We start from the raw sequence: 24,101 nt of genomic DNA, 5'->3' as shown, positions 1-24,101 counted from the left end.
AAGTTTAAAGTCTCTGCTTTTGTACTGTACATTTGGAATATTTTTGATTGGGCAATGTGCATTAGTGCAATAACTAAATAAATACTATTGTTCTTTGTTGTGCTTAAATGCTATAATAATATATAACTAATGACTGTATGACTAACTTTGTTGCTAGCATCCTTATGATTTATATTGACTGGTTCCTAATATGATTTGATTGCTTATTTGTACCCTATGACAATCATTAAGTGTTGTACCTCATGATTCTTGACAAATGTATCTTTTCTTTCATGGACACTGAGAGCACATGCACCAAAGACAAATTCCTTGTGTGTCCAATCACATTTGGCCAATAAAAAAATCTGTTCTGTTCTGTTCTATTCTGCCGCCCAGAGTCCTTTGGGAATTGGGCAGAATATAAGAACAAACAATCCATTCCATTCGGTTCGGTTCCATTTGATTCTATTTGATTCGATTCCATTCCATTCCATAGTGTATTGGTTTTGTAAAGCTAAAGGATGTACGAGGGTCGCCCAGAAAGTAATGCACCACATTTTTTCTCAGCCTACAGTAATGGTTCGAATGTGAAACTTTAGATATACATTATTTGAATTGTCAGGTGTGTGTGTGTGTAAATTTTGCATTTCTTCAGACAGATAGCGTAGCCGCAGCAATGTTTCGAAATGGCGTCTATAAGTGATGTACATTACAAGCAGCGTGTCATCATTGAATTTCTCACTGCAGAGAAAGAAACTGTTGGGAACATTCACAAATGTTTGTGTAGAGTTTATGGAGAATCTGCAGTAGACAGAAGTACGGTTAGTCGCTGGGCACAGAGGGTGAGGCCATTAGAACAGAAGAATAGAGGGCGAGGCCATTAGAACAAGGAGTGGTACCAACAGGGCATATACGCCCTTGTGTCTCGCTGGAGGAAGGCCATAGAATGGGACGGAGATTACATGGAAAAATAGGGAGTGTAGAAGAAACATCATTCTTTCTTGTGTGTAAGTTTCATTGTGTTCAATAAATAATTGTTGAAGAAAAAAAATGTGGTGCATTACTTTCTGGTCGACCCTCGTAGATTATGAGACAGATTATAACAATAATAAATATTAAAACTAATTGGGATAACAGCAGTACAAATTATGCTCCAGTATCTAATTAAAGCTATTATGGACATTGTGGGAAATTAAAATAGCCAGACTAACTGGATAATTAGAGGAGGGAAAATTCAACAGATCTGGAAGGTTGGGGAAAGAAGCAATCAAATTAGTCTGTTGCGAAGGGTCATTCAAATCTTTGATAAATGCTGATTTCAATCGGTTTTCCAGGTGAACTGGATTGAATGTATTCAGATGGATTGAAGACCTTCCAATCCAGATTGTTTAGGAAATCCACCTTCCCACCCAATATAACTATTTAATTTAGTACATTGCATAAAAAGCCCAAAAAAGGATTTTTAAATTTATCGATTCTCAAGTTTCCTACCTGTCAAATGTTTTGGGTGAATTCCCTGAATTCTTAATAATGACCACGTGGAATGGAGAATTCTGGGAACTGAAGTTCACACATTAAGAGGGTGCCCAGGTTGATCTAGTCCAGTGATGGCAAACCTCTGGCACGGGTGCCACAGGTGGCACATGGAGCCATATCTGCTGGCATTTGAGCCACTGCCCTAGCTCAGCTCCATCATGCATGTTTGACTAATGTTTGGCTCACACAGAGGCTCTGGAAGGGCATTTTTGGCTTCCAGAGAGCCTCCGGGGGAATGTGGGAGGGCATTTTTACCCTCCCCTGGCTCCTGGGAAGCCTTTGGAGCCTGGAGAGGGCAAAACACAAGCCTACTGGGCCCATCAGAAGTTGGAAAACAGGCCATTTCCAGTCTCCAGAGGGCCTCCAGGGGCGAGGGAAGCTGTTTTTGCCTTCCCCAGGCATTATGGGTGTGGGCACTCACGCACGTCCGATAGCATGTACACACGTGTTTTCAGCACTCGAGGGGAAAAAAAACATTCGCCATCACTGATCTAGCCTGATATTATTGACACTGACTGACAGCACCTTCAGAGGATTTAGGTAGATTTTCAGCCACATTTAGATATGGAAACTCCTGCAGGCAAAGTTTATGCTTTTTATAGCTTTGGTGCAGCATCTCAACGGGAACAAAGGGAGTCGGAAACAAAGAATCATACCCAGTGAAGAAGAAAATTTAGGGACTTTTGCTATGACAGCTTTGGTCTGAAAACTGCGCAACTCATGATCTGGGAGAGCAACCAGAAATCCTCCCCATGGAGGATTCATAGAAACATAGAAGACTGACGGCAGAAAAAGACCTCATGGTCCATCTAGTCTGCCCTTATACTATTTCCTGTACAGTACTTTATTTTACAATGGATATATGTTTATCCCAGGCATGTTTAAATCCAGTTACTGTGGATTTATCAACCACGTCTGTTGGAAGTTTGTTCCAAGGATCTACTACTCTTTCAGTAAAATAATATTTTCTCACGTTGCTTTTGATCTTTCCCCCAACTAACTTCAGATTGTGTCCCCTTGTTCTTGTGTTCACTTTCCTATTAAAACACTTTCCTCCTGAACCTTATTTAACCCTTTAACATATTTAAATGTTTCAATCATATCCCCCCTTTTCCTTCTGTGCTCCAGACTATACAGATTGAGTTCATGAAGTCTTTCCTGATACGTTTTATGCTTAAGACCTTCCACCATTCTTGTAACCCGTCTTTGGACCCGTTCAATTTTGTCAATATCTTTTTGTAGGTGAGGTCTCCAGAACTGAACACAGTATTCCAAATGTGATCTCACCAGCGCTCTATATAAGGGGATCACAATCTCCCTCTTCCTGCTTGTTATACCTCTAGCAATGCCAACTCTGTTAATCTCTGTTAATCCTACTTGCTTTTTCTACCGCCCGACCACACTGCTCAACCATTTGAGACTGTCAGAAATCACTACCCCTAAATCCTTTTCTTCTGAAGTTTTTGCTCACAGAATTGCCAATACAATACTCAGATTGAGGATTCCTTTTCCCCAAGTGCATTATTTTACATTTGGAAACATTAAACTGCAGTTTCCATTGCTTTGACCATTTATCTAGTAAAGCTAAATCATTTACCATATTACAGACTCCTCCAGGAATATCAACCCTATTGCACACTTTTTTTGGCTTCTTTTTTTGGGGAGGAGGGAGTTGGAAGGGGGGGAGGGAGTTGGAAGGGCAACTGCAGACATTTCTCCATAATGACACAAAGGAAACCTGCCCCTCCACCAATTCTACGGGCCCATTTTAATTTTGTTCATTTTTGTCAAACACTTAATAGATAGTATGTATAAGTATAAACATGATTTGAATACATGAAATGAATACTAGCAAAAATAAAAGGGTAAATCAGGGTAGGGATGGTAGGCACGCTAGTGCACTCACGCACTAGCGTGCCTACCATCCCTGTCCTAATTTACCCCATCCAAAGTAGTTTAGTATTTAATTACGATCACACTCAATCAACTTTTCTCTTGCAACATGGTCTTAAAAATCAGTTACATATAAGATTAGGAATTATTCAAAGGTTTGGGGATTTTCTCATGGTCCTCTCCTTACTGGATTATAGATTATAGAGCCGTGGCGGTGCAGTGGTTATAATGCAGCATTGCAGGCAAATTTTGTTGACTGCCAGCAGTTCAGCAGTTCGAGTCTCACCAGCTCAAGCTTGACTCAGCCTTCCATCCTTCCGAGGTGGCTAAAATGAGGAGCTAGGTTGTTAGGGGCACTAGACCGACTTGGTAAACCGTTTAGAGAGGGCTGTAAAAGCACTGTGAAACGGTATATAGGTCTAAGTGCTATTTCAAGAGAGAAAAAGGAATGGAGAAAAAAAATTATTTCAGCATGGAATAAAATCAGAAGATGCTGTTGATTAACTAAGCCATTGATTGTTAATGTATTCAATTATTTGTATGTAAAAGAGTCAGGCTAGAAACTGGGAAATCATTTCTATTTCTGTCCTAGGCAGGAAGCATCTGGATGACTTTGGACAAGTCACATTACCTACAGGACTGCCTTCTGCCTCGTGTATCCCAGCGACCATCCAGATCCCAGAGGGTCAGCCTTCTCTAGGTCTCGTCAGCCAGGCAATGTCATCTGGCGGGCCCTAGGGGAAGAGCCTTCTGTGGCGGCTCCAGCCCTCCCGGAGATTCGTACCCAACCCCACCCTCCTGGCCTTTTGCAAGGCCCTGAAGAACCATCTTTGCTGGCAGGCATGAGGGGCCGTGAATGTTAAGAGCCAACTCCGGCCATGAATGATTAAATGAGTTGGATGGATGTGGATGATTGTGTTTTTAAGATAATGGGATTTTAGAAATGTTTAGATTTGTAATATTAGATTTCTGCATGTTTTGTATTGTATTGATTATGTTGTAAGCTGCCTGAGTCAACTGAGAAGGGCAGCATAGAAATCTAATTAAATAAGTAATAAATAGATCTTGGCCCCTGAAAGAAAAAAGCAAGGACAATCAGCAAGGTAGCTTCTCTGCCATTAACCTTAGAAACATAGAATCATAGAAGACTGCCGGCAGAAAAAGACCTCATGGTCCATGTAGTCTGCCCTTATACTATTTCCTGTATTTTATCTTACAATGGATATATGTTTATCCCAGGCATGTTTAAATTCAGTTACTGTGGATTTACCAACCACGTTTGCTGGAAGTTTGTTCCAAGGATCTACTACTCTTTCAGTGAAATAATATTTTCTCATGTTACTTTTGATCTTTCCCCCAACTAACTTCAGATTGTGTCCCCTTGTTCTTGTGTTAACTTTCCTTGTCCTTGTGTTCATTTGGAAACATTAAACTGCAGTTTCCATTGCTTTGACCATTTATCTAGTAAAGCTAAATCATTTACCATATTACAGACCCCTCCAGGTATATCAACCCTATTGAACACTTTAGAGCAGTACTTTTCAACCTTTTTTGAGCTGCGGCACATTTTTTTACATTTACAAAATCCTGGGGCACACCACCAACCAAAATGACACAAAATGACACCCTAAGACACTCTTCTCTCTTTTTCCATCCCTGTCTCCTCCCCCCCCCCGTGTGTGTGTGTATACATACACACTCTTGAACTATTTTCAAAAACAGGTGAGGGCTGGGGTTTTTTTCTCTCTTATTCTTTGGGTGCTTTTTATCATATGCTTTAAATCAAGAGTCACTTCTCTCTTTCTTTTGTTTTTTTCTCTTTCCTCTCATTCTCAATCTCAATTATTTTCTCATTTCTCTTTTTTCCTCCCCTTTTTTCTCATATTTCTCTCTCTGCCTTCCTCTCCTTTTCTCTCTTGCTTTCTTTCCCTCTTGCTTTCTTTTCTCTCTCTCGCTCTCTCTTGCTTTCTTTCTCTCTTTTTCTCTCACTCTCTTTCTCTCTTGCTTTCTTTCTCTCTCTTTCTCTATCTCTCTCACTCTCTCTGTCTCTCAGCAAAAAGTTGCGAGACCGGAACCTGAGCTTCCTTCTTCGCGGCACACCTGACCATATCTCGCGGCACCACGGCACACTGGTTGAAAAACACTGCTTTAGAGTCATCGGCAAATAGGCAAACCTTCCCTACCAAACCTTGCCCTATACAACACATTGCCCTCAGAATTGAAATTGCTCCCCACTCTTCTGGCCTTCAGAGAGGGGGGGGGGAATCTATGAATCACTGGTGGGATTCATCTGGTTCAGGCTGGTTCATACAAGCCTGTTGTTAAAATTCTATGACCAGCGAGGGAGAAGTTGCTCAATTTTCCACCCACCCCTGGGCTTAGGGCCAATTGGCAGAGCCTGATCTTTCCACGGTGTATGTGTTATCGGCGCAGGTGTGTCGCACGCCCCTCACTGGCTGTCTCTGCCCATTATTGGAAGAGCAACGTCTCCTTTGCTGGGTGTTAGCCATGGGGAAACAGCGAAATCAGTCCTTTCCTTCTTCACACGGGATTGCCCAGCTTCCGGGAGGTAGAGGGAGAAGGCATCATCGGTCCTGTGTGCTGCTGTTCGCGCTAGCTCCATAGGCAATGCTAGCAGCTGCCGGCCCTCTGGAATCAGCTCCCCCCAAAGATTTGTACTGCCCCCACCCTGCTTGCCTTCCGTAATAATTTGAAGACGCATTTATGCTGACAGGCCTGGGGACAATAACCATCAACCCCTGCCTATGGGTGAATGTATGTTGAATTGAACGTGTGTTGGTGGATTGGAATGACTGTTTTTAAATTAAGTTAGGGTTTTAGATTGGTTGTTTTAGTTATTACTGGATTTTAGAATTGTGTTGTTTTTACATGTTGCAAGTCCTCGGAAAAGGGTGAGATACAAATCCAATAAAATAAATAAATAAATAAATAATTTAAAAAAAACAACCCTGAGTTCACTTCTTCCCCTTGGCTAACGGCCAGTGAGGGAGAAGTTGCTCTGCCACGAATGGGCTGAGATGGGTGGTGAAGGGTGTACCAAAGCGATGCTCCTGCGCTGATAAAACCTTCCCTTCTTCCATGGAAAGACTACACATACATGCACACGTTGGATCTTTCTTTCTTTCCTCCTGTCCTGCTCCCTGGAGACCCATGGATTCTCTCCCCAATACTGCTGACCCCATACAGGCACCATACATGCAAGTGATGTAGAGGCCACACCCACCCAATTACATGACCACCTAGCCATGCCCACAGAACCTGCTGTTAAATTATTTGAATCCCACCACTGCTATGAATGATATGCAGCCTTGCAGATAGCTGGTAGGTTGAGGGCACCCCCTCTGCCTTTTTAACTCTTGTTTTTTAACTGTATCTTTTAAAAATACTGTATATTTATGGCTTTTATCTATAAATTGCTCAGAGTCAGACAGTGAGATGGGCGGTGTATAAATCCCAAAATCCTGCCAAGTCCTTCTCCAGGCAATCTTGAGGAGTCAATATAGATGTCAACCCTGAAGCTGTATTGTTGAAATGACAATAAAGTATTTATATTTTATTTATGAAGCTGACCTGACTGAAGCCATTTTTGACTGCTTCGGTGTTACCACCGGAATTAAGGGTCAGAGAGGGTGGAGTTGAGATAGAGGGGAATATGTAGCCAAAACAACATATTTTCATTTGGGAACCAAGGTCGGGAGAAGGTGGAGTGATGCCACCTAGCTGCCAGCCTGTTCTGGGATTGGACCATGTGACTGTTTTGAGAAAGTGGGAAAACTTTTACTTTTAATTAGGTGAAAACTACAGGATACCTTAGAGTAGGTTTTCACCAGATATCTGCTAATATGATATTCCAAATAAAAGTATTCTTTGAGGAATCTATATTGCTCAGAGTGTCGCTTGCTATGGTTTTATTACTTGGAGCCCTGACAACTGACTTATAATAAATCTATGCAGTGACTGCCACAGAGACCATGTACCAATTCTGTTTTGTCGCTCTAGTGTTTTCAGTTTCACAAATTATCAGAAAAAAAGGTAATAATTGTTATTCCTTGGGAACCAAAATTATAATCCAATTTCTGTTTTAGATCTCCAAAATAGAATAGAATTTTATTGGCCATGTGTGATTGGACACACAAGGATTTTGTCTTGGCGCAAATGTTCTCAGTGTACATAAAATCATAAGCTACAATACTTAATGATAGTCTGGGTACAAATAAGCAATCAAATCATATAATATGATTTGGGCCTTAATGTGAATTAATAATATTGAGCCTTAATGTGAATGGTGGAGATGTCTGGGAAGGGGAGAAGTTTTTGACATTCTGCCAGCAAGTGGTTTTTAACTGAAGTGCAAGAGATCTTGTCTCCAATAATAATGAACAATTTTTGATAGACCATTTAACATTAAATTCAAGTACTTTATTGGAAAAATTAATATAAAGCCTGATGTGAGTGGGTGTCTGAAAACATATGTGTTTCTATATATATCCCAAAACATTACACCTCTGATTTAATATTTTCCAATAAATGAAGCCACCGCCAGCTATCAAGAATTGTTCATCGTGATGGCTACGAAAACAAGAACAAAGTAAGAAGGCTGGGAAACAACAGCACGACAATTTCTCACTGCTAATGGAGCCATCATTTTTAAATTGTTTTAATTTTGGTGATTGAGAGCTAGAAAGAAGGGACAGCGCTATCGTAGTTATAGTAAGTGGAGCACATACCAATTATTTGATGGCAGGAAAGAGGTCCTAGCAGACCTATGTGATTTAAAACGGGAGACCACTAAGAAGTCCCAACACCCATTTTTGGCAATTTCTGACTTTGTAGGACTACAAACCAGGTACAGAAACACCCCTGACATGTTGATCTACTCCTGAAAAAACAGATCTCTTCAAAAAAGGGACTGTAGGATCTCCTGCTTAGGGAGGAGGGTTAGACTAGCTGACCTACAAGATCCCTTCCAACTCTGTTAATCTAATTGCTAATTCTCCTACAGCTACCAACCCTATCTGTTTCTCATTAAAAATACTTTTTAAAGAAGTACGATATTTGATTATTCATATTCTAGCAGCCGCAAGGATAATATTATGTTGAACAGTAAAAATCAGATAGAATACCAGAAGGGATGGTATTCAAAAAGGTGATGGATTGCGCAGAGATGGATAGGCTGTCAAAGAAGCTAGAATATTATAAGATATGGGATTTTTTTATAATTGGCTAGAGGAAAGAGAAGATAAAAGAAATTACATAGAAAGATAATCCAAGAAATTAATAACATTCAAAGATAAATATGCAAATATGTAAAAATGCAAAGCATTACATTAATAAAAAATAAGTTAAAATGGATAACTCTCCGATCGAAATTCCAAATGAGCAAGGAATGTAGATTTCCCAAATTTATGTTTTGGTTTTTCCCCCCATTGTTTTGTTTGTCATTGTTATGTTTGTGTATGTATAAAAATAAAAAATGTATTAAAAATACTTTTTAAAAAAGTGTGATGTCTTTTTGGCACAGTTAACTTTTGCCAACTGCAAAACAAATGAGACAGTCAGTGGAAACGGAAGGCAACTCACGCAAAAGTTGAAAAAGAGGATATAATATTGAGGAAGAAATTCACTCCCAGAGTGACAAATCAGTTGTTCCTAATGGAAATACTGTTATATATGGCAGATTTACGAAACTTCATAGAATATGCAGTTGGGGAATTAGTGGATTAAAACAAAAGGCAAATGAGATTTGATCAACACTAATTTGCATCACCGTGCACTGTTACGGACTATTTGTTTATAAAGAAGGAGCAAACAACACAGAATGTACAATTGCAATTGTTCAGAGAAATATCTTGTGAGAAAGTGCACAAGCATTAAATAAATATGCATTTGACAGGGTCGTCTTAATAGGGACACTATAGTAGAGGATTACAACCCAAAGAGATTTTGCTTTCAGTTCAAGCCCAGTTGCCTACTCCTTCGTTACACATTGTAAGAGAGCTGGGTTAGTCTATGATAGCCAAGAATCAGGAATGTGGGTAGCTTTTCAGATTAACAAGTTATTAAAAGGCATTAAGGTCTTGTGAACCACTGCTCATTTCACCCAATGCTTAAAATGTGTTAATCTGAACAGCTGTTATCAGATCTCTTTAGTACTCATAAGGTTCTCTCCCTTGTTTGACTTATTGACTTAAAAATATTTTTAATGCGAGAAATGGAAAGAGAGCATACTGAGAAACAAGGAATGGTCTCTACCGTTTAAAAATGAAAATACAAATAAAACAGATTGCAGGCTATCACTTTCTTAGGAAATTTGCCCATCCGCTTAGAAAAACAAAATTTAAGCTTATCAAAGACAACTTGGGGAGCTGAGAAAAGCCAGACCACATTTAATTAAGCCAAATGAAAACATACAGGTTTTATAGGAGTTCCAAATTGTTACATAAACCATCATGACATTTTCTGAATTTTTTTTTTTTAATGTCATGCCTGTAATTTGGGGGGTCACTTTTGTTCCTGTTCAATTTTTACAAAAGAAAAAAAGGAGTGACCTAGAGGAAAATTGAACTGAGTTACATTCTGCCAGAAAAATGTGGGTTAGCATAAAATCCGGAAGGGTCAGCAGAAGCTGGAATATCATACCTTGTAAAGTTTAGAGGTTTCCTAAGAGGCAGAAGATACCGATCCTTTACTCTCTGGCTATTATTTTTAATCAGCGTTCTCACATTCAAAGCTGTTATGTGGCTACTTGCTCTTTGCAACAGCGCGCTGGCCTCAAGCTTCCTGTTACCTGTGACTCACTCAACCCTACATCTGTGGTTCCGGTTTGGACGAGGATTTTATCATAAACCACATGGAACGGGGTAACAAAATTGGAACACGAAATCGTTTTGACCAATTCTCAGACAAACCGGGTAGTTTAGCCCAAGTGATGGAGGGGGGGAAGAATTAATTTGGTGTGTTAATAAATGCAATGTGCAACTATTATTATTATTATTATTGTTATTATTACTGTTGTTGTTATTATTATTATTTGTATGCCACCCCTCGCCGAGGACTATTATGGGTCATCTTCTGAAGGAAGCGCCGAGTCAAAAGGTAATCATGCTTCAAGATTTAGGACTTCTTGTATTTTTTGCAATATTTCCTCCACCCCACCACCCCCAAGTTTCACAAAAAATACATTCATCAATCAATAGATTGTCCAAGAAACGTGATGGAAAGTAGAGGGAGGATAGTTGTTGATTTTTGCCATAAAACCTTTGGCATCAAGGACAAAAACAGAAAGGTTTCATAGTTCTGAGGATGCAGTGAACGGTAAAAAGAAAGTAGCTGACCATAATTAGCCGCAACTGATCATGTCACTATGTTTGACTCAAAAACCGTATCTTGTGGTAGTCTGAGATGTTATCTCTATCTCTGCTCTGTATCTAATCTGGGAACTTTATTACAAGACTTAATGTCACTCGCGGCTATTAGGGAAGCACACATTTCATCCTTCTGCACCATTTATTTAGCATATGAGGAGAACATGACAAAGCGAACATATACATAAGCAAAAGTCACCCGTGTCCATAAGAGTCCCTTAAGCTACAAGTGCTCCCTTGGAGATGATAAATGGGTGAATGCAATCAGATGCAGCCACACTGCTCTTCTGGGCCTCACAGCCATCACAAACAAGAGTATAAAATCTACTTTCTATAGGCCACCATCTTTCAGTAATGCCCCATTATATCAGACCATTTGCCAATCTTTAAACAAAATACATGGTTAAATTTTTTTTTAAATGAATAGTGGGATTTTTCAGTTTTCCAAATGATACCACTGAAAACCCTTGAGAAAATTGGAGACTGATTTCCACACTAGACTTAAAATTTCTCACAAAATAGCAAAAATCAAAAAAACTTTTAGGACATAAAATGTTTGGTGCAAGAACACATACTTAACCTCTGGTTTATAGACACTATATCATTCACGTGCTTACCTGGTCATCTGTTTTCCTCCTTAACCAGAATATATTCCAGGTACCTATTTTTCACATCTTATACATTAGAGGTCCCCAAACTTGGCAACGTTAAGACTTGTAGACTTCAACTCCCAGAATTCTGTTTGAAGACCTCTGCCTTACATAGTAATTTTTTTCTATCAATATGACAAAAGTTGTGTTTTCCAGATAGTAAAAGTTGGTAGGGAAAATGTGTAAAATTACATATTAGGAACTGCCCCGTTCTGACTTTAACCACTGGATCATGATGTCTCTCCTGCCCAAATCTGCTCCTTAACCATTTATTTATTTATTTGATTTGATTTGTATGCTGCCCCTCTCCGTAGACTCGGGGCGGTTAACAACAATAATAAAACAACATATGACAAATCTAATATTTAAAATAACTAAAAACCCTTATTAAAAGCCAAACATACACGCAAACATACCAGAATATCTCCGAGACCGCCTCCTGCCGCACGAATCCCAGCGACCGATTAGGTCCCACAGAGTGGGCCTTCTCCGGGTCCCGTCAACTAAACAATGTCGATTGGCGGGCCCCAGGGGAAGAGCCTTCTCTGTGGCGGCACCGGCCCTCTGGAACCAACTCCCCCCGGAGATTAGAACTGCCCCTACTCTTCCTGCCTTCCGTAAACTCCTTAAAACCCACCTTTGCCGTCAGGCATGGGGGAACTGAACATCTCCCCCTGGGCACGTTTAATTTATGCATGGTATGTCTGTGTGTGTATCTGTTAGCATATGGGGTTTTTAAATATTTAAATATTTTAAATTTGTCTGATTGCTTATGATTTGTTTTTACATGTTGTGAGCCGCCCCGAGTCTTCGGAGAGGGGCGGCATACAAATCTAAGTAATAAATAAATAAAAATAAATGCATAAATTGTATAGGCCTGGGGGGAAAGGAATATCTCAATTCCCCCATGCCTGACGACAGAGGTGGGTTTTAAGGAGCTTACGAAAGGCATCCTACAACCATCCACATATATGTTGAGATTATCCCTCTGCATTGAATGAAATAAAAATCTTGGAACGTTTTCTTGCAAAGTCCAGATTAATCCAACCCAAAATAGGTAGATTGGCTGGCTGCTGTTCTGTTCTAGACTTCTTCCTGAAAAAGAACACTTATACTGGTATCAATACACCTATAAGACTGACCACTGGGTACTGGCACGTTCAGAATGGACAACAGAACTAGGTTTCTCATTACAAGATTGTTTTACTTGCATTTTTTAGCTTGCCTTTTCATATTACATTTGGTTGAACTTTTGCAATCTGGCCTTGTACCATAATTTTTTTTTAAAAGTGTTTTCAAAACTGGGGCATACAGATAGTCTTCAGTCTAGAAACCAGCAATGGAACAACAGGCACCCTTATGAAACCCTCCAAAACACTCCATATTAACCATGTCTGAAAACTGAAGAAATCTGTTGGTAAAAGCTAGCTTTTCTGTTCCAAAATTGCCAACAAACTTCAACACAGACCAGCCTTAAATATTACTTAATGTTTTCTTTATTTAAAAGATCATTCACAAAATACCATATCCATAAATTTACTTTGTCATGAAGCAGAATGTGTTAAGTGTTTGGAAATTTCTCTTTACACATTTAAAAATCAAATAGATCGACTGAGTGAGCCTTGCATGGAGAAATCTTGTTTTTTGCTCTTAAAATCTTGGTTCTTCCTTATTTACAGCGGAAGAGAGATTATTGGGTGGATTTTGTTTAGAACACAACCACACAGTGCATGTCTTAAAGAAAGTTAGTGTTAAACAAATGGTTCTTATTCTCAAAAATATGCTCAAATTACAAGGAGGTCAGGAAAAGGAATATTTGCTTGTTTGTATATCATGAAGATCTTTGCTAATCATTTTATTTATCCAAATAAAAGCTGCCCTTGGAAGTCCGCTAATTAATTTTGCAAATTGAAAGACCTGCTTTTAGGAATTGGACAAGATTTAGCATCTAAAGGAGAAGCCCCAGAAAAGAGAAAACCTCCAATACCTGCCAGTTTCTATCCTGTTATTTGTATGAAAGCTACAAATAAGATACGTTAGCACTGAAGTCAGGCACTGCAGGTATTCCCAACTCTGCTCAGACTGAGCCATGAATCCTATAAGCTGAACAGCTGACAAACTTCTCTTTCAAGTTTATATCACTGTTTAGCGCTTCTTTCTTTCTAGGTTACTTGCTGCATCCAGCTTTTTCCAGCAGAATTTATTCACACAGAGACGCAAGGGGAATGAAGGTTTGTCAGCCGCTCAGTGTGCTAGGCCTCCCTGTTGTTAAGATGCCAGTTGAAACTGTATAATGTGGTGCTCTCCCCTCTGCTTATTGGAGGAGCTAAACAGGAAAAGCACAAAACATACCGAAAGAATCAAAATGCTGGCATGGTGAAATCAAGACACCATTTCATTCAAAATAAAGCGCCTCCAACCTCCCAAAGGGAGGAAAAAAAACCTTTATTAAAGAAATTACTTAGAAAGCCATTAGCAATCCTGTGGAAAAAAACAAAACAAAATAAAATGCCAGAGTATGTTGGAAGAAAGTCCAGGGTGCCACCGAGTTGGCACAAATGTCAACAGCACCAACCTCTAAGCACTAGTGGGAATGACACAGGCCAAGTCAAGAATGCATCAAACTGCATTTTTCATGCTAGACTCAGATGTAGACACACAACTTCTGCTACAGGCAGAGCCCCGCGCAGTGCCAGAGGGGCCCAAAGCAGAGGGCGTCTCTTGCTGCAGTTTACATTTTAAACTATCCTGGAAGAAGCTGATTTTGGATCTATTCCAAAGTGCCCAGTGGCTTAAATCTGTGTTGCAGGAGGGTGGTTGGGTTTTATTTTTTTGCCTGCAACATTTTCACTTGGGCAGGACTCTTTTAAAAGAGTTGAGGGTCACTGGGGATGGCTGAACATGCCACGGACAAAAAAATAAAAAGCACTGTGGAAGGCAGAGGGGAACGAGGGAAGCAGGACTGGAGCCTGACTCGGATGTCTGGGAAGAAGAGCGAGCCAGAAACGAAGAAAAAAGGGGAAGCAGCACCTTGGATTAGAGAAAGCCACTGTGGAAGAGCTGCTCTATCAGCTGGAAGCCAGCCCTGAGCCTGGAACAAGGGAAGTCTGGGGCTGGGGAACTTAAGAGAATGCAGGCACTAAATACAGCGAAGCCAAAAATGTGCTAAAAACCACTTGTTAACAGCTGACATGCATTCACAAGCTCTGGATTGTTTGTTTTGTTTGTTTGTTTTTCTTTTCCATTTCGGTTTCAAGGAGGACAAGTGTCAGATGGTAGGAATGGTGGCTGCGGGGTTAATGTTCTGAGCTCAGTGAGACACTCTGGGCTGTCTTGCGTTTCCTCCCACCCCCACCCAGCCCCTCCCTCAATCCCGTTTCCCCCACTCTCGCCCGCCGAGTGCCCTCAGTCTTGCTCCTTTACTATTTCCTCCCTTGGCTTCGCTCCACCAAAGATGGCAGAATTGGGATTGGCTACTTGATTGAGAGGCGTAGCGACTGTCCGGGGCTTGAGCTGAAGTCTGGGCCTCTGGGCTCTTTCCTCTGCCAAAAGAAAAAAGAAGAGGAGGAGATGAAGCTGAGAGGTGTTATGGCTGTTTTCTCAACCTGAGTTATGGATGAACTACAGTCCTGATTATGGATAACAGTCCTTATCATTCATTTATCCATTCATTGGATTTGTATGCCGCCCCTCTCTGAGGACTCGGGGCGGTTCACAGCATGTACAAAAACAGAACAGTAATATGAATCCAATTAATAATACATTAAAACAACCAAAAATCCAATTAACGTAGCTAAAAAACTTTAAAAACTCTCATAACATTTAAAATCATTCATTCACACAGCAAGACATACTACACTTGTCGGCCAGGGGGCTAGGGTCTAATGGCCCCAAGCCTGGCGGCACAGATAGGTCTTTAAACTTTTACGGAAGGCGAGGAAGGTGAGGGCAGTGTGAATCTCTGGGGGGAGCTGATTCCAGAGGGCCGGAGCCCCCACAGAGAAGGCTTTTCCCCTATGGCTATCCTGTACCTCTGGAGGGGCTCTCATGCAAGGCATTTCATGCAACAGGGCTCAGTTTGCCCACTCCATTACAAGTGGAATTCTGAGAACACAGCTGCCACCCTAAAACCAAACCACTTTCCAAACTAAAGCAATATGAAAACACAAGGTGTCATCCACGATGGCTATTATCCATGTAATCCATTCTCCTTTCTTACTTTCTGGCTGTCTAGCTATTTAGACGACATTCCATCACAGCCTGGAGGACATCTGGTTAAAGAAAACCTGCACGATTACCTTATAGCTCAACAGAGTGCCTTCCAGATGTACCGGATCAATTCTCAGACTCTTAGCCAGAATGAGAGTCTGCAGAATGATATCTGGAAGACTCCAGACTGGGAAAGGCAGTATTACTTGGGTTACAAGAAATACTGCCTCACTGTTGTAACCCAAGTAATTCAAAGCTATCACTAGAGGGCACTATTGCAGTTTCAACAGGACAGATCTGCTCAAGTGGAAGACAATACAGGGAGCATCAGATTTTAGGGGAATTTACCTTTTTCCTCCCTCTATGAATCATCAGAAGTGATCCCAGAATTTCCCTCAATTTACTACAATAATCCTAGGGTGCCCAAAAAGTGAAATTAGGAATAGTAAAAGCAATCAGAATTACTCTGAGAATAGCAATAGTATTTAGACTTATATACCGCTTCATAGTGCTTTTACAGCCCTCTCTAAGCGGTTTACAGAATCAGCATATTGCCCCCAACAATCTGAGTCCTCATTTTACCCACCTCGGAAGGATGGAAGGCTGAGTCACCCTTGAGCTGGTGGTGAGATTTGAACTGCTGAATTACAGCTAGCAGTTAGCTGAAATAGCCTGCAATGCTGCACTCTAACCACTGCGCCACCCCAGAATGAGATGGACAGTACAGACAGTTGTTAAAAATCAATGACCTAATCTATCGGTGATGTCACATGATGTATTGGACACCTCCACCCGCTGCTTCCTTAAACTGGGCAGGGGCATGGCCAACGTGTGACGCAGCGGGCCAGGAGTTTGACAGCCTTGATCTAATCTATCTACCTAATCTATTTTATCTAATCGATAGATATATCTAATCTATCTAGCCACCCATACTCCCCCCACCTCCTTATGTTTCTACCATGAGTCATCTATATTAGAACAGTCACATAGCATGGCCCAAGTACACAGATCTATAAAGGAAAGCATAAAAAGTCTCATTAACTTTTCTGACTAACAAATTTTATTCAAAGGCATAATTTGTGTGAACTACAGATTCACCACATTAGAGATCTGAACTAAACTAACATACATCAAAAGGTTTCAGGCAATCAAAGATTACCATGGCTATCCTCCTGTAATATCTAAAACCTGTAATGGAAGTGTTCTGGATGAGCTATAAAATCCAGCATCAGGCACCACTAGCCCATATTACCTAGGGTGACACTAGTGGGGTATTATAGTGTAAGAATTCAGCAACATCTGAATAACTATTGGTTCTTTACCTGGGACAGGGGAGAAAGGAAGACAGCCTACCTTCTGTTGGCTCTCGGAAATCCATAGAAGACCCACGCATTGGTGGGCCATCCCTGAAACGACCTGTGCCCCCCATGGGTGCGGCGCCTCCTCCTCGTCGATCTCCAGGACGTGTTCTACCTCTGCCTCCTAGGAAGTCATCATCTCTGAAACCTATTGAAGAGAATATAGCATTTATTATCAACTTAGAGAGGGGTGGGTATATAAATCCAATTAACAAATAAATAATAAATAACTCTCTTGATATCTCTGCTCCAGGGAAAACCTTGCTCATGAAGGATTTTTCCAGGCCATCCAAACATCCTGAAGAGCAGCATTCTAAAAGTTGGCTAGTTTTTAATTCTCTAAGACAGGGCTCTCTAACCTTGGCAACTTTACAACTTGTGGACTTCAACTCCCAGAATGCACCGACTGAGGAATTCTGAGACCTGAAGTCCACAAGTTGTAAAGTTGCCAAGGTTGGAGACCCATGCCCTAAGGCACAGACTTTTATTAACAATCCATCTGAAAGAAAGAGTGCATCAAGGGCCATAGAAATTTCTATCAGTTTGGTGAGGGGATGTTCATAATACAAGTAGAGTATGAACATTTCCCACTCTCATCCCCCAATTCTTCCACTTCTGGCAGCACATCCATGATTTATTCTATAAGGTCCCGTCACTGCTTATCTTTTGCTGTGAGAGATGTGACTTTTCTAGTACCAGAACACTTGCACAATTACATGGCTGTGGATGTATTCGTGTTGCTGTTTTTTTAAGTTGTACAGTAGTGCCTCATGATACGAACCCCTCATCATACGAACTTTTCAAGATACGAACCAGGGGTTTGGAATTTTTTTGCCTCTTCTTATGCACTTTTTTCGCCTTACGAACCTGCCGCCGCCGAGATGCCCCACATCCGGACTTCCGATGCAAGTGAAGCTGCCGCCCAGCTGTCACCTTCCGAAACAGCTGGGGCGCTTCTCGGCATTCTCCCGAACGCCGAACCCGGAAGTTTGGCAAAAGTTCAGGTTTGAGTTCGGGAGAGTGCTGAGAAGCGCCGCCACCCGGCTGTCACCTTCCCAGAAGAGCCGTGGAGCTTTCGGCCGGTCGGGAGGCTCAAACGGAGGTGGGGAATCCCAATAGGGAATTCCAGGGGTGGAGCTTTGACGTCACGGAGACGTCCTTCCTGGCCGGCTGAAACGGGGACCAGTCCCTATTCTAGCTAAATTTTAATTAGGATGCAAGGATAAACTACCACCGACACACTGATCATATTGAAAATCTCAATCTGACTTGGAGAAGAATTAGAATTAATGTAAGCGATGATAAAAAAAGAAAATAAATGCAGGAGGGCAAAAACCTCAAGTTCATCAGGTTGGAGAGAATGAAACATTTGAACACACAATCTGTACTGTACAGCAGAGCAATAAGAGGCTGTATTTTCAGCCTCTTATTGTTCTGTGGTGTAGTCCATTATCTAGATTCCTGCCAACCTTCTCCAAACACAACCTTAGCATAAGAACGAGGCCTTAAATCCCAATCTATAAAATGGAAACAATTTAAGTGTTTGCATTACTGTATTTTTCAGAGTATAAGACGCTCCAAAGTATAAGATACACATAGCTTTTGAGGAGGAAAACAAGAAAAAAACCCATCTGCTTCTGTCTCCCAGCAATTTGCCACCTTGCAGCAAACAGCCTGCTTCAGTTTCAGCACAGCCTGATTAGCACAAGCAGCTTATTGTTGGTTGTTTCAGGAGACAAGGATTGACATAGCCTATTGCCGCTTCCATCTGCCCTATTTTCAGCCCCCTCATCCAGTTTTCAGCCTCCCCACGCCCCGTTTTCAGCCTTCGTGGGTCCCATTTCCCGCCTGTTCCAGGCAGAGGGGATCGGAATGGGCAGAAAATGATGGGCACGGAGGCTGAAAACAGGGTGTGCAGATGCCAAAAATGGGGCTCGCGGAGGCGGCAATAGGCTAAGGCAAACCCTGTAGCCTAGAACAGCTGATGGTCGGGAGGAGAATCAGCTGCTTGTGCTAATCAGGCTGTGCTGAAGCTGAAACAGGCTGTCTGATGCAAGGAGGCAAATTGAGTCCAGAGGATGGGGGGCGGTGAGTGGGCGGAGATACATTTGGTGTACATTTTCACCCTCTTTTATGGGAGGGGGGTTGCTTTAATACGCCGAAAAATATGATATATGAAAACATTTCCTACGTTCCTTTTACACAGTGATAAAGAGCAGTAAAGGGACACAACTCCTTCTTGAGCACACTTCTGTTTGGCTCATGGAGCATACCCAGCTGAAACAGTTAAGTAAATCAGACTGAAATAAATCTACGATGCATGGGCTTTCTTTCCTTGTTGACAACATGAGGAAAGAAACAATGATCTTACCCCATTTAAAATTGTAAAAACTGTATGCCACCCAGTCACTTGGCTGTGATGGGCAGCTATAGAAATTGAATAAATAAGTAAAGACCAGTTAGATGAGAAGATGAGCATGCTTTCCAAAGCGGGTGTGCCAGCTCTCATATGCCAACTCTGCCGACTGATTCCTGCACTTCGGAAAAGAGACAGAAGAGTGGCAGTTCAGCACCCGCTGCAGCAGCACAGCTGTTATTCACCAAAGGACCGGCACCGATGCACAGACATTTCCACCCATTCTCGGGGAGGGGGGAGCCAAAGAAGCTACCTTGGTGAACTTTAAAGGACTGGGAACTGCTAATTACTATTGTACACTGTTTTATTGTCGCTGTTAGCCGCCCCGTGTCTCCGGAGAGGGGCGGCATACAAATCCAATAAATAAATAAATAAATAAATAAATAAATAATATATGTAAGGAAAGGAAGGCAGACAAACCACCTATTCTACTGATGGTAAACTGGAATAATTTAGAGCTTTACAATTCAAATCAAGTCAGGTGTTTTTTAAAAAAAACAATTCAAGACACAAGAAAGCATACTTACATTCCTCATACCGTATTCATATGCTGTATTTTTTTGCTCCATAAGAAATAACACCCCCCCCCCCCCCCCCCCGAGAATGGGTGGTAATGCTTGTGCATCAGTGCCGGTCGTTTGGTGAATAGCAGCTGTGCCGTGGCAGTGGGGTCCTTTTACAGTGCTGAAACCTGCCTTTTCTGTCTCTTTTCTGAAATACAGGAGTCAATAGGCAGAGCTGGCACATGAGAGGACACCTATCTGTGGTCCTCTCAGGCTCTGCCTGATTTTTTTTCTCTTGTCTTCCTCCTCTAAACCTAGGTGCTTCTTGTGGTCAGGTGCGAAAAATATGGTACTAAGCCTTTAAAAGCTATTATTATTAACCCCAATATTCCTAGATCTCTGTGCCTATATATGTATATGTATATATAATATATAAAGAGGGAAATACTGCTACCAGAACTGAATTCATCTCTGGAATCCCATCCACCTCCTCTCGATTCCCGCATACCTCCGCCCATGCCTAAAAAGAAAGCCACATTGCAAACATGATTAATCATTTATTTGTTTCCCACTTCACAGGGGGGCAGAAAAATGCCACCAATTTTGGACAGTTGTGCTAGAGGTCATTCCAGGGGGCTAACTAATGCTGCCTGGGATCTCAGTTTGTCTTGGAACAAAAGAGGCAGGGGCATTAAAAACCTATTTTGGAAAAACTTGCCAATCATTCAAGGAAGTTCAGTTGTTAATTTGTTCACTCAGAAATCATTTACTGATAATTTCTATTTTAGAATCTCAATATATGCCACCCAGCCTTATCTTCATAAGTAATTACCCTGTATATATAACTGACACTTGTACATACTATCTATTAGACCCAAGAAGTACTTTTTATAAATCAATCAGATCTAATTTTTTAAAATTAATATTGTTTCCTGATTGCTTATTTGACCCCTATGACAATCATTAAGTGTTGGACCTCATGATTCTTGACAAATGTATATTTTCTTTTCCGTACACTGAGAGAATATGCACCAAAGAAAAATTCCTTGTGTGTCCAATTACACTTGGCCAATAAAGAATTCTATTCTATTCAACAATAGCATACTTATATTTGCCTTCCAGCCAAAGCAAGTATATAAAGAAAGAGGAAGAAACATTAAATCATATTTTGTGAAGGCAAAATAAAGATAAATCTACATCCAGATCTTCAAAAGGGCTTTTTTTACAGGTCTCCATGCTAATTCCAATAACAAATGGGCTTGAACAGACAGGAGAATAACCAGACTACTACAGTAGCATTGTCCACTTCAAAGTGATTACAAAAAGATGCTTCAGAGTATGTTGGCGGTGAACATAGTACACAAGTATTGGTGTATTTTACCAGCATGTCTGCAGTGACTTTTTATAGAATAGAATTCTTTATTGGCCAAGTGTGATTGGACACACAAGGAATTTGTCTTGGTGCATATGCGCAGTGTACATAAAAGAAAATATAGATTTGTCAAAAAAACATGTGGTACAATACTTAATGATTGTCATAAGGGTCAAATAAGCAATGAAGAAACAATCAATATTAATAAAGTTAGTCATATAGTCCTAAGTGGGAGGAAAGGGATGATAGGAATGATGAGAAAAAACTAGAAATAGAAGTGCAGATTTAGTAAAAAGTTTGACAATGTTGAGAGAATTATTTTTTTAGCAGAGTGATGGCGTTCGGGGAAAAACTGTTACTGTGTCTAGTTGTATTGGTGTGCAGTGTTCTGTAGTGACGTTTTGAGGGTAGGACTTGAAACAGTTTGTTTCCAGGATATGAGGGGTCAATAAATATTTTCATCTGCATCTTTTTGACTCAAAGTGGAAGCACAGCACAAATTCCAAAGAGTCACAGATCAGAAAGGGTCCTCAGAAACTACTTAGTCCAATTCTACACACAGGAAACTAATTGCGCCCCCATGTCTAGGGTAATGTCTGCACATGTACAAAAACCTACAATTTCAGGAACAGAATGTTCTGGAGAACTTGGGATATTTTGTTTCTTCTCTGAATTTTGCATCCAAATTGGCATGGACTGGAGGAAAAAGAATTTTCTGCAAGTTCTGTTACTGGAATGATAGCTTTTACTTAAGACCCTCCAACAATCTCTTAGCAAGCTTTCTAACTGTTCAACATACAATATATTTTTTTCCTTCCTATTGTCTAGCTAGGATTACGTTTAAAGTAACTGAAGCATATTAATTAGAATTCCAAAACAGATGTCACTTCCACCTATGACTGGTCATTTAGTGACCTTTTCAAGTTATAACAGACCTATGGAGTAAGGGGAGGGGGTCTATTTGTGCTTATGGTTGTCCCCTCCCATTTTCTCATATGGCCAAACTTAGAGCATTTGGCAACCAGCCACATTTGTTTTGCAGCATCCTGCAATCATGTGACAGTGTTTTACAATAGTTTTGCCAAAACACCCCAACATTTACTTCCTGTTCTCAGCAAAACCCTGTCCAGTGAGACTTGGCCAAGGACTATCTGAATCCAGGACTTAGAACAACACACTCTATCACTGATATAACAGTGCTTTGCATTATCACATTCTGTAACTTTGCCTTCTTTATCACTACTGGATCAAAATTAATAATGAACTTCTTAATATTAGTTTTTAATTTACACTATGTTCAATTTGGGGACACAATCTGAAGTTAGTTGGGGGAAAGATCAAAAGCAACGTGAGAAAATATTATTTCACTGAAAGAGTAGTAGATCCTTGGAACAAACTTCCAGCAGACGTGGTAGATAAATCCACAGTAACTGAATTTAAACATGCCTGGGATAAACATATCCATCCTAAGATAAAATACAGAAAATAGTATAAGGGCAGACTAGATGGACCATGAGGTCTTTTTCTGCCGTCAGACTTCTATGTTTCTATGTTTCTACCAGTCTACTTCGAGGTTCCTCCCTTGAAGTTCTTATTAGCAGTAAAATATTCCTAGATTCCAGGATGTTAATCATCTTCTAAACTAGTGCTGAAGGGAAGCATTGTATTTTTTTTTAAAAAAAACACTTCTCATGTATTCCAGTGTTTCCATGGAAGGACACCCAGTTGTCTTGTGAAGGGTAGGGATTGCTGAAGTGTCATGAGATTATTTTTTGTAGGGTATCCATTTGCTAATATTTCCTTAATGGTATGAAATTATCTGCCTAGCTCTGAGGTTGAATTTTAGATAATTTCCTGTATTCTGCTAGAGAGCACTTATATCTTCCATAAATGCCTAAAGATTGCCTGTGTGCACAGCTGACACTTAATGCTACACACAAAAACATGCCTGCTTAAGGTGGCATTAATACAATCATTCCAATTTGCAGTGCGTAAGAACAGCCATGCGGGACGTCACCTCTGTCATCTGAACCGCCACCTTTTCTGAAACCGAAGCCACCTTTGTCTTGTTTCCTGCCTTCAGCTATGTCCACTCGGAGCGACCGTTCACCATAAAGCTGTTGGGTTGAATTTAAAAAAAAAATGTTTCTGAAGCACATAAAACTGGTGACCTCTGTTCAAACTACATTTCACAAGAGAATTTATACTTACTGCTCCATCAAACGTCAGAGCTCCTTTAAGTGACTCAACGTCATCAAACTCTACATAACAAAATCCTGAAATTAAAAAATAAATAAATATAAACATATGTGAGAGCCAGTCTGCTGTAGTTAAGGTGCCAGTCTAGGAACTGTAAGACCATGAGTTGTAGTTCCATTTTAGGCACAAAGCTAGCTGAGTAAATTTGGATCAGTTACTCCCCAGTGTAGAAAGAAAGCTATGATTAATTACTTTGGAAATGTTGCCAAGAAAGCTCTGTGGAATTATCCAGGCAGTCACCAGAACTCGAGACTGACTCAAAAAGGTGTGAATGAATGCATATACAGTGGTACCTCTACTTAAGAACTTAATTCGTTCCGTGACCAGGTTCTTAAGTAGAAAAGTTTGTAAGTAGAAGCAATTTTTCCTATACAAATCAATGTAAAAGCAAATAACGTGTGCAAACCCAATAGGAAAGAAATAAAAGCTCAGAATGTGGGTGGGAGGAGGAGGAGGACAGTTGCTGCTGAAGGAAGAAGGTGAGGTGAGGGGAATCAAAAAAATCCAAAACTTTTAAGGCTTTAAAAAAAAAGAGAGACTC

At 40.7% G+C, this 24,101-nt stretch overlaps 2 protein-coding genes across 2 annotated transcripts in view; both read right to left on the bottom strand.

The window, feature by feature from the left end:
* Positions 1-12,306, bottom strand: part of LAT2 (linker for activation of T cells family member 2) — a 47,275-nt gene extending 34,969 nt beyond the window's left edge. The window contains exon 1 of the mRNA XM_070735228.1: positions 10,069-12,306. The gene's annotated coding sequence lies outside the window, so the exon portion shown is untranslated. The remainder of the gene's footprint in view (positions 1-10,068) is intronic.
* Positions 12,307-12,921: 615 nt separating this feature from the next.
* Positions 12,922-24,101, bottom strand: part of EIF4H (eukaryotic translation initiation factor 4H) — a 29,724-nt gene continuing 18,544 nt past the window's right edge. Inside the window, exons 3-7 of the mRNA XM_070735227.1 lie at positions 23,513-23,577; positions 23,319-23,418; positions 20,384-20,449; positions 17,006-17,158; positions 12,922-14,985 (exon numbers count right to left, since the gene is read on the bottom strand). Of these exons, the coding sequence (XP_070591328.1) occupies positions 14,849-14,985; positions 17,006-17,158; positions 20,384-20,449; positions 23,319-23,418; positions 23,513-23,577 (521 nt within the window). The 3' untranslated portion in view covers positions 12,922-14,848. The remainder of the gene's footprint in view (positions 14,986-17,005; positions 17,159-20,383; positions 20,450-23,318; positions 23,419-23,512; positions 23,578-24,101) is intronic.

The sequence above is a fragment of the Erythrolamprus reginae genome, chromosome 1, assembly GCF_031021105.1.
Source record: "Erythrolamprus reginae isolate rEryReg1 chromosome 1, rEryReg1.hap1, whole genome shotgun sequence".
NCBI lineage: Eukaryota > Metazoa > Chordata > Lepidosauria > Squamata > Dipsadidae > Erythrolamprus > Erythrolamprus reginae.
This window is presented reverse-complemented; position numbering and strand designations above follow the sequence as displayed.